Below are 14,680 nucleotides of genomic sequence, written 5' to 3'. Positions count from 1 at the left end.
CCAGTGTTGCTGCAACAGCGAGTTGTGTAAAAGCTGCAGTCAAATTGGAAATCCGCAGTGAAGTGGTGTTAAGTTTGCAGTGGAAATTAATTTAATATTTTTTGGTGAGGGAAAGTAAGAGAAAAATATTTTCCTGCGGTTTATTGATATTTTTTGCTTATTTGATGTAGAAGCGTGCGTCTAAAAAGTGCCTTGGCTATTAACATTACAAATATATGAGTGGAGTTAGGCAGCGGAGTGGAAAAAAAACTATTAAAAATTATTTAATATTAAAAAATATAAATAAAATTAAAAAAAAAAATTATGAAAATAAATAATAAAAAAATTAACAATAAATAAATTTTAATTAAAGCAAAAAATGATAAAAAAAAATAAACATTAAACATTAAAAAATAAAAAATAAAATAACTAATTAAAACAAACAAAATATTTTAAAATAAAGTTATAACAAAGTAAATAAATAAACAAATAATAACAAAAATAGATAAATCAAAAAAATAAAATGAAAAAGAATTAAAAAAATAATTAAAAAAATTAATTAAAGCAAAAAAAAATTAAAACAAAAAAAATAAAGAAAACTAAATTAATAAAAAAATAAAAATTTTATTATTCAAAAAAAATAAAATAATTTAAAAAAAAATAAATAAAATAATTAAAAAAATAAATGAAAGAATGAAAAGCAGAAAAAAACAATAAAAGTAAATATTAAAAAAATTGGGAAAAATTTATAAACAATTTTTTTTAATGAAAAAATAATAAAACTAAGTAGAAAAAAAAAATAATAAAAATAAATAATTAAAAAAAAATTAAAAAATTAAATATAAAGTAAAAATTTCAATAAAAAAATATATTAAACAATTTATCTAAAAAAGTATTTTAAAGCAATAATAACAAAAGTTAAAAAATATCATTAAAACACCAAAATTTGAAAAAAAAATTAACGCACATAAGTAAGAACCAAAGCTTGCTATCCAATTTGGGTGGGTTTCCAGCAAAAATTATATATATTTTCCAAAAAACATTGCGCTAAAACGCCCCGCTGTGTCATGTGTTAATTAAGCTGCTGACGCTTCACCCCGCTAACCATTATATACCAGCGAACTTTTTATTGCACTCCACGCAGCAGTCGTACAACCTTGGTAGGCGTGTCCGTTGCTTGCCAAATTATAACCTTCAAAGAATTGCCCAAAGCAGCAAAAAAAATTTTCAATTCAGCAGCACTTTTGACGAAATATCTGGCCATGTACCGCCGTGGAGGCCTGCAAATATACAAAAAAGCCACACAAACACACGCGTAGACAGTCATAACGGTGAAGACAGCATATGAAGTCCGCTATATGTATGCGTGCGTGTGTAGCTGCAGCGGAAAAAATCGATATAACATCAACAATAAACAACGGTAATGCTGCTGCTGGCCCATAAACATACCTAAGTAACACAAAGGCAAACGCACACACTCACACACACATAAGCGCGCTAAACAATAGTGCGTTAGTGTGCGCTGTGTGGCATGCCTCTGCAGTCGCATATTTGCATATACGCGTTTGCTATCGCATTCCGCCACCAACTCTTGCCACGCCGCCAGCCAGCCGACGCCGCAATTTTATGCCGATAACGTAATACACACGACACTCACAGCAGTTGGTCGACGAGCGTTTACCATATGGATATGTGCAGCTGACCAAAAATGTTGTGCAATTGTGCTAACGTTTTAAATATTTAATTAAAATTACTTAGCAAAAAAGCAATTCAAAGTAGAAAAATATATAAACACGTGCGCGTATTTACAACACAGAAAAAATAAAATAATACATATAAAAAAATTGTCCATTTTAACTGCTTAACGCATAATTGTAGCAAAGAAAAAATTAATAACAGCAACAACAACAAAAAAGTTTTATAAAAAAAAACAACAAAAAACGCATGCATTTATGCAGCACAAGGTCGCACACCAGCTTACTACCGCGCGCCTACACGGCGTATGAGCAATTAATTAAGTGCAGCGCCTGGAGTGAATGCTGAACAACAAGCATAACAACAACAACAGCAGCAGCAAAAAGATGGTGGACCTGAATACCTGTCCGCCTACGCCGCCGGGTGGCGAACGCTCGAAAATCAAAAGCTTTATGGGCCGCACTCCCGGCATTGGTATATTGAAGTCGAAATTTCTAACGGTGCTTGGGAATAGCAATGAGCTGCTTAACGGTATTTCGAATAAGGTGAGTGCGAGATATGTTACTTAAAGAACCAACACGTAGGAAATTTTGAGATATTGGATATTTATCATCAATTTTGTTTATATTACTCCATTTTATTTTTTTAGTGACTAAGTGCGTTAGGTTAGGTTGAGAGGGAATTTTAGAAAGAGTGGTTTCAAAATGCGCCTACTAAAGGTCTTACATGCGTTACCTACCTACCTAACTCGGTTAAAATTTCGATTCAAAGACAGTTTCCAGATCTAAGGTGGTCCAAGAACGGCTCCAAAAACGGATCCCACCGTCCCACTTGGTCTGCTGAGAACGCCGTTTGTGATCTCAAATATTGACTGACAGGTTCTTCTTCTTCTTCTTTATTGGCGTAGACACCGCTCACGCGATTATAGCCGAGTTAACAACAGCGCGCCAGTCGTTTCTTCTTTTCGCTAAGTAGCGCCAATTGGATATTCCAAGCGAAGCCAGGTCCTTCTCCACCTGGTCCTTCTTCCTCTTCCTCTGCTTCCCCCGGCGGGTACTGCGTCGAATACTTTCAAATTTGTTAAGACGGCTGATATCGCCAGACTCGCCGAATATATGACCGCCGATATAATTCAACTTGCAAAAGTCTTGATGGCTTGGATGTTTCTACCTCACCTTCCTCCACACAATATTGACAGTCCGGAAAAATGTTCAGCTCGACTCGTCCAGATCAAGCTGGCCTTAAGCGTCCGACAAAATTTTCATCGTTACGCACACTCGCCTACTGGTCAATGATCAGTAAGATCTCCTACAAATGCGGCAAGAAAAACTTCACTATGAGCAAGTAATCCAGTGGATCTCCTGTATTCTGTACTAGACCAGAGGGATCTCGTAGTCGCACTGAAGCTAGTTGTTCAACAGCGTCTGCCTATTCCGAATATTTTGTGGATTCTATAGTTACCATAAATACCATTGCTTCCCTTTTTACATGAAAATCTAAAGGAGCATAGAGCTCTAAGCTAAAACTTTATAGACGATAGTAAACTGACCACACGGCATTTTCATCCATCAATAAATTCCATTGCAGCTTAATACCAACGAGAAATGTGTCTCAGTATTTCACAGACAAGACGTCAAGAAAGACCTTTTCTCCCTATTAACATTACTATTCCACGACCGCAAGGTCTTCTAAGCGCCTTCGAACTGTCAGTGCAGTTTTTCAATATTACTTGATTGGTTGAAGTCGCACTCCATAGATGAGTTGAGTTGGTGCCAGAACTGTTAGGAGTATCGACTGCTAGTAAAGTATCTACAGCTGTGTAATGTGTCCCTGAAGTACCCAGAAATGACATCAAGAAAGACCTTATTCTTCCTATAAACATTCCTTTTCCCCAACCTCATGGTCTTCCAGCGCCTATAAACTATCAGTGAAGGTTTTAAATGTTACTCTTTCCCAAGTTGAGTTGGTGCCAGAACTGTTAGGAAATATAGCTTAGTTAGCTTAATTGCTAGGCGCTTTCATATTTACGATGAATGCAGGGAGGAAAGTTTGCTTGCTCAGCTCAGCTTAAGCTTAAAGCAAAGACTGAAACCAAATTAGTTCGGCACCTTACTCGGTTTGTTTCGATTTCCTCAGCAAGTCCTATGGGTATTTATTCCCAGGTAATTTCTTGGGTCCATAACTACATTGGTACGGGTTTTCACATTTTGAACATACATTTATGAAGTTCATGTTTAAAGTATCATTGAAATTATTACTCAACTGAAGCTATAATCTTTTCCCATACTTCTGGCAATTTGTGGATTCCATATCAAAAGTACTGCACCGGATTGGCAGCCAAGTACCAAATTAATGTAATAGGTACCATCTAACCCAAGAAATTCTTATGTTCAGGGTACTGCTTACAAATAAAAAGGTCGATTAAGTCTCTAGCGCTGAGAACTTTATAAGTACTGCCATTATGAAGGCCCTACCGAACTAATAGAGATCCACAGGTCCAGCTTGAATGATTTTACTTAGTAAATATGAAGTCTAGATGTTATACAATAAGGAATTTTGACAGCTGTCATTAAACATGCCACTGATAGTTTCTGGGTGTCTATATAGTTTTCTGTGGATAAGCCTTGGAACTGACGCTGTGGTAGCTACATATTTGGAGCTAACGGTAGCATCATAACTTTACAAGTATTTTTGTCAATCGCTGCCTGCCGTCTCTCTTTTCTACAGACACCACCATTCTTTAGACTCATCTCTAGCTTAACCTCATCTAACCATATTTTTAGGTTATGTGAGGTCAATTGTACAGGAATTTTAAAAATTTTGCAAAGCAATGATGTTTATCAAATATTTTCGATTTTAAATTAACACGAAATTTTTTTTACAAAGTGCATTTTTTTCACACACTACTGTACAATTATTCGGGAATTTCAAATATTTTGTGAAGGCATGGTATTTTTCAAATATTTTCGTACTTAAGCGATACACGAACATTTTTTTACAAAGTGCATTTTTTCACACACACACTACTGTACTTGAATCGCTAAATATGTTTGCGTAAACCACTGGCTTTATGGATTATTTTAGTTCCGTTTGATACTATTTTCTCTTTAATAACTTGCGGTGGTGTGACCAATACACCCACACAGTTGCATAAAATATGCTTGACATCATTCAATAACGCTTAACATTTACCTCGATTGTCACCCGCTGTGACATCGACCGATTGCGGCAATTCAAGCAGCCTACCCACCACTGCAGCCACAGCCAAAGCTCACAAGCGCCAGTGTCACTACTCTGTATGTGTGTGTGCATGTATGTGTGGACTGCACCATGGTTAAGTTCAGGGGCGCCAAACAAGTCCAACCGACAGACCGGAATGTAGAATATTACTTTTGCTTTTTTTTTAATATGTTCTGTCGCTCTTTGATTTTTGTTGTTTTTATGCTGTTTTTTTAGGACATTCAGCTATGTTTGTTGGCATTTGCTGTTGCCACACAATTCGATTGTGCCATTGTCGAGGCCATTGTGCATTGGCACATCTGGGTTAAGTTCATGTTAAAGAATTATGTATGTATGTTTGGCTGCGTCAGCAGAGTGAAGGTGAGGCAGAAGGAGGCAGAAAGTGGGTGTGCATTCAAACTGGTTACCTAGAGCCATGTGCTTCCAGTTGTGTGGTTATGACTGTAAGCGATTAGTTAAATATTTAGTCAAAGGAAGCAAATAAGGTAATGGTTATTGATTCACTATTTTATGAGTGTGTTAGTAATATTGTGTTAGAAAGGATGCTGTTTAGTTCAATGCAATCTTCTTAATCTAGTGCGTAGGAAGACGTCATCTTAATTTGCCTGATAATCTTCGAAATTTCAAGTACTGTTATGAGAATATGAAGTAGTAAACTCTTTAGAAATTATGGCAAATATTTCTGGTTAGTATTGCTATTGCTAGGCTCTCTATGAAATGCGATCGTATGTGGGTTTATAGTCGAGTATTGTCAGTAATTCGAAAATATATTGCGTTTTAAACTATCGGGAATTCCTCCAGACCTAAATTTATTTAAAAAAAAAATTTTGTGAGAGTGGTGCTTGAGAATCGACGTTTAGCTATCAAAGATCTTACTGGTGTCGTTGGAATATCGGAAGGATCAATGAAAACTATTTTGAAAGATCATTTGGGCCTAAGTAAAATGAAAGCACGATTGCTTCCAAAATCACTACATTTTTTCGAAAAACAGTGTCTCATCAACGTCTGTGAAACAATGCTTTCCGAATATCAGGATGTCTTCTTCTTCTTTTATGGCATAGATAGCGCTTACGCGATTATAGCCGAGTTAACAACAGAGCGCCAGAATTTTTTCTTTTTGCAATTTGGCGCCAATTCGAGATACCTTTCTCCAACGGATTGGATGTCTACCTCTTCTTCTGCTTTCACCGGCAGTGTCGTCGTATATCTCATACAGCTTCCATCGAATGCGACATTCGCCGTGGCCTATGCGCAAAGTACCATAAATCTTACGTTGAACCTTTCCCTCGAGAACTCGTAACGTCGACTCATCAGATATATTAATATCACTTTTTTCTAACCTAGGCTCAAGCTTATGAAGACTTTGTTTGTGAGGCATGTTTGCCTATATATTCTTTCGGTTTCTAGAACAAGTTCGTAGTCTCTGTTATCTTTTTTCAAGGGAATTTTATTCTCTAACTTACTTTACTTGTTTTGTACTTTAAATACAGCCGCTGAAATGATGGTTTATTGGATAAGTTTTTAAGTGTCAAGAAAATTTTCTTGCAGTAATGAATATTTCTCTGGGTTTGTCCAGCATAAATGTGACTAATTCCAAGACAAACTGACTCTTGTTGGATTCCTTACTCTTTCATACTTAGGTAAGCCCCGTTATGAGGCTTCGGTTATAAGGGCTCGGAGTTTTACGACAACTCGACAGCATTCTGGTTATAAGGTTCTATGTATGAGCGGATTATTACTTAGTTTGAGAAGTAAATTTGACCTAATAGGTGATAAATTTCAACTCGACAGCATTATGGAATAATATTTGGTGAATTTGTTCACTACAACAATAATAACTTATTCTATATGTGAGCTGGATTATTACTTAGTTTGAGAAGTAAATTTGACCTTCATAAATAATACAAAATAATAGAGCCTTTAATAGTACTTTTATACAAACCCTGACATAAGAACCTATAAATATAACTTTATACTCTCGAATTTGTCTTTTTCAGCTTACGCTTAGCATTAGCTCCAGCGAATCGGAGTATTGCGATGATGACGAGGAGGTTCCTACATGTAAGCATGAAAGCTATAATATTTGCTTGCTGTTTTGAGATTAAATTGTATTTGTTTCTACCACAGTTGACGAGACCATTGACTATACGAAAATAGATTATGAGTTTCGACGCATTAAGGCGCGACGGGCACATGAAGAGATCATATCAGGACGGTTTCGATATCCCAACTTAGCACCTAGTGAGTATAACAGTTAATTTCGTTAAATTCGCAACATATATTGAAATCAAATTTTATAGGACCTCGCTTGGAGGCTTCCCGCGCCAGTGCACGTGACAAAAACAAGCGTTCCGATTCGAGTTCCTCAACTTCCAGCTCCACATCGTCTTCATACTCACCGCCTGTCAATCGTTCGCATGTTAGCAGCACTACACGCTCGAATTCCATCGAGTCACGTCATTCCGGTGGTTATGGGCGACCCGGACGCGCCATACCCGGCGCAAGACGCAGTGAACTCGACATACAAAGAGATTTATCACGCATTACCGATTTGTTGAGCGTAAATGCCAGCGCACCGCAAATCGATGTACAACCGCCCTCGGATCGTGAATGCGGCAATTCCACTGAACAGCGCAACCATCCCACGCACCTGCATATGGATATACCAGCTATGACACAATCGGGCACCAGTATGGCGGTGCCGCCACGCAGTCGCAACTCGAATAGCAGCACTGTGACCAGTTTGCGTGACGATCCCGATGTACAAGCGAGTCCAAGCATTGAATCTACCGATTGGCGTAATTTTATACGTTCGGAGTCACAAAATTCAGTACCGTCATGGGCATCATCCATCAGTTTGGACTGCCGCGCTGGCGAGGAACCGATCAAGGAGTTTATGAAACGTTTCATAGAGGTGCTTTTCACGAATGCCTCAGCGATTGGACTGGAATTGAAGGCGGAGTTTGGCGCATTGGCACGTATCGATGCGGGACGACAGTGGTTTACACGTTTCTTGCTCGAGCAGAAAGCCAAATCAAAGCGTGTAGATGAGGTGACCTTCCATTCGCTGGTACAGTATTTCGCCATCGTCTTATTTGAGTGCGGTGAGAGTGAAGACTATGCGCCGGCAGCGTTAATCATGAATACTTGCTTTATGTTCTACAATGAAAGTGAGTATGCGTTTTGTACTTTTCCAACATGATTCTAAGAACTTAATATTTATTTTAAACTCTACAGTTGAAGTTCCTGGCTGTGAACCGTATCGCCAGTATCTCTACATTTTCATGCGTCAACAACCGATATGGTATAGTCAACGTTTTTGGGGTGCCGCATTCTTCGAAGCTGTGCAAAGTGAACGTGACCATCGTTTGGCGATGCGTAAGCGGCGCGCTGAAAGGAAGCAGCGCAACAAAGCGCAGTTCACAACAAAGATAGCGGTTGAGTCGAGTATGCATGATAATTCGCCAGCTGAGGTAACGAATGAGAACGCGTTGTTAACGGATGCACCGATTGATGGGGAAATCGCTTCCACGTCCAGTTCCTCACATCATGGTAATATTGTGGCCTTAAAGGTGCAGTCGACGAAGAAATCCGCTTCACAGACCAGTGCCGAAGACACGTCCGCAGTTGGTGGTGCTGGTGCTTCGGCCGAGTCGACAGCTTTGGTGGGTGCGTCGAGCGCTGCAGCAGCCGCTGATAAGCAGCACGCACATCTCGATCCGCATTCCATCGAGAATATTGTGTTTCGACAACTGGGGTGAGTGGATTTGATCGAGTGTCTAAAAATTAAGTTTATATTTACTACATAATTGTGAATACTTCCAGGGCCTTTACTTGTAATATGCACTCATTGGGCCTACCTCAAGATATGTGCCTAGAATTTTTGAAGAAACAATCGGCAACGGCAAGCCATACTTTATCAAAGGGTGAGTACCTAAGGTTTGTCGTGAAAAAATCCTACTCTACACTAACCATTCTTTGCAGAGAAAACCAAACTCATCAAGGATAACATATTGCGCATGTACCATGAAACCGATTCATGGGGCGCGAAAGTGTCCTGAGTTGTTTTTACCGTTAACCATAGTATATTAACTCCAACTTTCCAGTAGTTAGTTAAATTCTATTAAAATTAATATTAATTATATTTGTAACGGAAATATTAGTAAAAGAAAACGTTAAAATTAATATATACTGTTAACATATAACATAATTATATATGTATATGCATTAGGGGTATCCTTTTTTGTTTATTAATCATGTTCGTGTAGAAAAATTGCATTTTCGAAAAATTTGCAAATAATTGCTCTATGGAAAAAGGTAAACCTAAGGACACATGTCCATTAGGGGTGTCCTTATTTGTATATAATTCATATTTGAGCATGAAAAATTACAATTTCTAAAATTTTGTTACTAATTGGTCTAAAGAAAAATGCAACAATAATGATCTATGTATATTAGGGGTGTCCTATTTTGTATAAGTTTCATATCTGTGCATAAAAATTGCATTTCCAAAAATTTCCTTACTGAGTGCTCTAAGAAAAATGTGAAAATAATGATGTATGTACATTAAGTGTGTCCTTATTTGTATACTTTTCATATTTGAGCATAAAAAATGGTATTTTTGAAGAATTTACTATTAATTGTTCCAAGAAAAACTAATAAGGATACATGTACATTAGGTGTGTCCTTATTTATAAATATTTCATATTTAAGCATTTAAAAATGCAGATAAATAAGGATATTTATACATTAGGTGTGTCCTTAATTGCATATATTTCATATTTGAGCATAAAAAATTGCATTTTCGAAATTCTGCTCACAAATGCACTTAGAAAAAAACAAAGAACTTCGGAAATAACTTTTTAACGAATCAAAATCAGTTTTCAAGCATTTATGCGTATACAGGGTGGTCCAACTAACAAAAGGTTTCGTTTTTAATTAAGCTCGCTGCAAATTTGCCTACTTATACGCGTAATTGTGAGTACGTTATAAGTGAGGATAGCCCTAATGTTCATATATACATATGTATATAAATATAGAAATATTTATATATTATGTAACTTTTTAATAATTCGTGTAAGCATAATTCAAGTAAGCAAGGCATGTGGTTGATAACACTGTACTTTTTTTTTAAATATGCATTAGGGTGTGGTATTTTTTTTTTTAAGAAAATTTAATTTACTAATGATGATGACTGTCAATATTGAACACAGAAAAGCAAGCTTATAACTTAAGGAAGTGGCACCCTAATGCACTTAGGTACATATATATAAGCTTATATGAGATAATGAAATGAATGAATATCAAAGCATATAATATTATAAACAATTTGCAATATCAAAAGAAATTGTGATATGGAAAGTTGAAATGAGAGAGAGAGAGGAGAGAGAGAAAATTTTCGCAGAGAAAGCGTTTATATAAAAACTTGTCCGCAAATAATAGTATTACTTACATGATTATTATCGGAATACTAAAGCAAATATGTTTAGAGCATATCGGGGTATATGATTTTGAATTCTAACATCATTAGAACCTTGCCTATAATTTCATTTAAGATTCAATAACATATCCATGTCTTCTTGATTGAGCAATATATTTTGAGATTAAAAAACAGATTCCAAATTTCTGGAGAATTATTAAATTTTTGGAAAGAACTGTCAACTATCTGTCAAAATGAAAACAGCTATTCTTACAAAACTATGCCAAGTAATGTCACAGCTTAAAGGAATTGCAGTTTTGTCATAATGTTGTTGTTTTCTAAATATAGCAACTGCTTAAACAGCGTCTGACAGAAATGAACAAGGTCATGTGAAAGTATGGTTGATCTCAACTTCCCTTCTAGACTTGAATATACTTTTATATATTTTAAGATTGATTGAATATTTTATTTTTATTTTTGATATTTCAAGAGTCCAAACTTTATCAAATGCGGTGACGTTCATTTCAAAATAACTTAAAATGGAATCTAGGTGTTGGCAAAAATACTTTATAAACTTACTACTACTTAAACCTGCCATAAATTCTAGTACAAGTTCAGGTCATTATAAAAATGTATAATTTTATTAATAAAGCTAGTAATGCATATACTAAGTGAGCGATGTTCTAAACTTATTTGTTTGCTTCCAGACAATCTCCCAATAGGTTCGGTCATTGATTAATAACAGCAGGAACCGTTTCTATTTGTATTAATGACCTGCTGAAAGCAAGATTTTTTGAGAGACTTTGACTGCAAACGGTAGTTCTATGCATTCAAATCTGGACTTTCAGGCAGCTAATCATCTTATTATTGCTTGAAAGCCACTACTGGGTGGAAGCCTTCTATCCTGGAAGCCTCTAATGCTCTCCATCGAAGTGAATATTGTTTAACTCTCATACCTTCTAAGACATTGTGGCATATTTACCCCCTTTTTCACAGAAGTGATAGTCATTTACAGGAGACTCTCCATCAAATAACAGCTGGATAGTGAACTCGTTGAACTCTTGGAATTTAAGTTTTTGACTCTTTGAAAACTTTTGCGAATATTGTGTAATTTTGTTAATTAAAAACTTTTTCGGCACTGAATTCTGTAAATAAAAGTAGATGATGGTGAGCGCGTGGCACTGAAAAAGTCACTTATATCTGTTAAGCCCAATTTTCTTCAAGTGTGTTGTAAGAAAATGATCAGTTAACCGACGGTAAGCTTTCATGTCAAGATCATCTCGAATACGTCTTGAGATTGATATAGTCGATACACCACCAGGGGTTCAAACCCCTACTCCATTGTTATGGGGCCATAAACAATTAGAAGGCTGAAAAAAGTGAATTTTTTAGATTTTTGCTGAGAAAAAAATTTGTTGTTGTCTTTCAACTGCATTTTAAGTATTTATATTATTAAAATATTTATTTGAAAAGGAACTACAGCTGAACTCTGGGAGCTCCTCTCAAAAAAGACGTTTTGCGGAGATCAATATACATATAATATCTCTGAACTGGATCTTCTGAAATTAAAGAACCGAAAAATTAACCGAGATTTCGTTAAAATAATGTTAAATCTAGTAAAGCGAAGCGGTTTCTCAAAAAAATCGATTTGTGACCAAAATTTCGGTCTTAAATTGTTTATAAAAAAATATTTTTCGGTGAGAAAAAATTTTGTAATAATTACTAAAAAAAATTAAATTAATTAATTGCTAAAATTTGAGACTAATCGGTTCAGCCCTTTTTGAGTAATGTTGGTCACCGACTTTGAAAACACCATTTTGAGAAAAAACGCGCTTAAAGTTCAACCTTGCAACTTCAAGCACTCTGAAACGCCTTTCCAAATTTGGGTGTAGCTTCGAAAATATTGACCGGAACAATGTGAAATTTTCTGTGTGTATTCTTAAATATATGTATGTACATAAAAAAAAATAAAATAAAAAAATCGATGTTTGGAAAGTTCTAATTATAAATAACCGTTTCTTTTAATGAGCGAAAACAAACAAAATAAAGAAAAATTTTATTATATTTTAGTACACACACTGCATACAGTTTAAAATAAACGATAACGGCAGTTTTTTCTCCGATACAGTTTCCATTTCACTGTACAACGATGGTTTTTACATTGTAAACTTTGTAACAGAATTTATGGCAAGCTCGGAAGACCTGTCTTCGATAATTTTTAAAATCGCTGAATTCGAAATGAAGACCGGCATCAGCCAACCATCGGCCAGCTGGAAATGATTATCGAAAATTCATTTCACAATAAAAAAAAAATTCAATAAAAATACGTCAATACTTTATTGACAACCCGTTATGTACATAAAAAAAATAAAATAAAAGATCGATTTTTGGAAAGTTCTAATTGTAAGTAACCCTTTAATGAGCGAAAGCAAACACGAAATTTTTTATTATATATGAGTACACACACTGCATACAATTTATAATAAACGATAACGGCACTTTTTTCTCCGAATTCGTCCTCACTGTATACAGGTACATTGCAAACTTTGTAACAGAATTTATGGCAAGACCAAGTAGACCTTTCTTATAATTTTTACAAAGCAAACTAATTCATTATGAAGACGTCAGCAAGATACCAGTGGAAACATATTGTTGTACACAAGTGTGATAGTAGACGAGTGCAATTTTTTTTTGACATTTTAAAAATGTTATTATTAAATAATTTCCATGAAGTGATATTGATTTTTAAATATAAATATTCGACCAAATTCCACAAAATTATTGAAACATAAAATATGTGTCAAAAACATATAATTTTATATTTAGTAATGAAATTTGTTAAAAAACTTTAAAGTTCAGGTTATGTGATACTAATTTTCGCATTGAGTTCATAATAATTCCGAAATTAAGTTTCAAAGAGTACTTAGTACTATGTCTATAGCTAACTCACAAAATGATTGTTCTGCTATTCATACCTCGTACCTGTTGGTTTGTACGATGAAACAATCTCTTGAAAATGAAATATTTCAGAGCAAATTAAATTTGAAATAAATACTTTAAAATGCAAAGATATTCCTACTTATATGATAGACATTTTATATTAATAATTAACAATCACACCACAGAATTCCTAAGAGAAGGTGAAGCGTATTTTAAACACAAAAAAAAAAAAAAAAAAAAATAAAATGTTAGATGAAATTGTTGTACTTTTCGAAATGAGTTAACAAATGTTGATCGTAATGGTGAAATATTATAAGAAAAACTGTGAAAATCATGTTCTAATTTAAAGGCTTTAAGTAATTATAAAAATAACATTTAATTATTGTAATTATTCCGAAATAACCCAAAATAAAGTAAATAACTTGAGTGAGGCGCTCGTAGGCCTTAGTGAAGTTCAAGTGGGAGTAGTCTTAGTACTACTTGAAAATATACTTTTCACGTTACAGAAATTCACGCTGAAGTAAAAGGAGAGTGTGGGAAAAATATGAGTGAGATATTTTTAATTAAAGTGTATTGCCATTAACGCTTTTTCGAAGTCCGCTGAAAAATATAGATAACAGTACATTTAGTGCATTAAAAAATGCTGAGATTCAAAATAGTAATTATTTCCGAAAGTTTTGTGTATTGAACTACTTCAAAAAGAAGACGGAATTCATTTACAATAGTCAGTTAGTTCTATACAAATAAGTTCTATATGTAAAATACCGGGTTTTCCAATTTGGTTGATATGATTTCTAAGTGTCGTTTCGGCTATTTTCAATATGTCATTATCAATATTTTTTTTCATTGCATACAGTAATGTCTAAAATTTCGTCATGAACAACGTTCACAAACTATTCAATTTTATTATTAAAATAATCGTTCTCCAATTACAACTTTTGCGCTTTTGCTATTTTGTGGACGTAATAATCGACAACCGATACTTGCTATTCGTCGAATTGTTGAAAATTTCGAGCGTATGTTTTCTTTACAATGTTCAAGTGCCAATACTCGTAAGACAAAGAACCGTTCGAAGTAATGAAAATATTGCTGTCGTTCAAGCAAGAGTTGCTGACCACCGCAATTTGTCGATTCCAAGAAGTTCTCAAGAATTTGGATGGTCTCAAAACACAACCACAAAGGATTTGGGCTCGCATCCATATAAAATTGTTGTCACTCAAGAACTGAAGTCGTGAGTTTGCTGATTTTGCCTTGGAATCACTTGAAAACGATAACGATTTTTTTAACGAAAATCATCTTCTTCGATGAGGCTCGCTTTCATCTGAGTGGTGCGGTAAATAATCAAAACTGTCGGTTCTGGTGCGAAGAAAAGCCACAAATTATTCTGAACAACGATTACACTCACCT

At 35.0% G+C, this 14,680-nt stretch overlaps 1 protein-coding gene across 1 annotated transcript; it reads left to right on the top strand.

Annotated features, from left to right (window-relative positions):
- The first annotated feature begins 735 nt into the window (after positions 1 to 735).
- Positions 736 to 11,130, top strand: LOC126752308 (uncharacterized protein KIAA0513). Its single transcript, XM_050463018.1, has 7 exons — positions 736 to 2,219; positions 6,912 to 6,975; positions 7,042 to 7,155; positions 7,215 to 8,084; positions 8,152 to 8,671; positions 8,740 to 8,840; positions 8,899 to 11,130. The coding sequence occupies exons 1-7, from the start codon at positions 2,016 to 2,018 to the stop codon at positions 8,973 to 8,975; spliced, it is 1,950 nt and encodes a 649-aa protein (XP_050318975.1). The 5' UTR covers positions 736 to 2,015; the 3' UTR covers positions 8,976 to 11,130.
- Positions 11,131 to 14,680: the final 3,550 nt, after the last annotated feature.

This window comes from Bactrocera neohumeralis, chromosome 3 (assembly GCF_024586455.1).
Source record: "Bactrocera neohumeralis isolate Rockhampton chromosome 3, APGP_CSIRO_Bneo_wtdbg2-racon-allhic-juicebox.fasta_v2, whole genome shotgun sequence".
Taxonomy (NCBI): domain Eukaryota; kingdom Metazoa; phylum Arthropoda; class Insecta; order Diptera; family Tephritidae; genus Bactrocera; species Bactrocera neohumeralis.
The sequence above is the reverse complement of the archived record's forward strand: the minus strand, read 5'-3'. Positions and strand labels throughout refer to the sequence as shown.

Bases quoted from the DNA above. Each gene is read 5' to 3' on its own strand.
- LOC126752308 (XM_050463018.1), top strand. From the start codon at position 2,016: ATGCTGAACAACAAGCATAACAACAACAACAGCAGCAGCAAAAAGATG. The intron at 2,220-6,911 runs GTGAGTGCGAGA...TGTCTTTTTCAG, and splicing joins TTAACGGTATTTCGAATAAG to CTTACGCTTAGCATTAGCTC. The intron at 6,976-7,041 runs GTAAGCATGAAA...TTTCTACCACAG, and splicing joins TGACGAGGAGGTTCCTACAT to TTGACGAGACCATTGACTAT.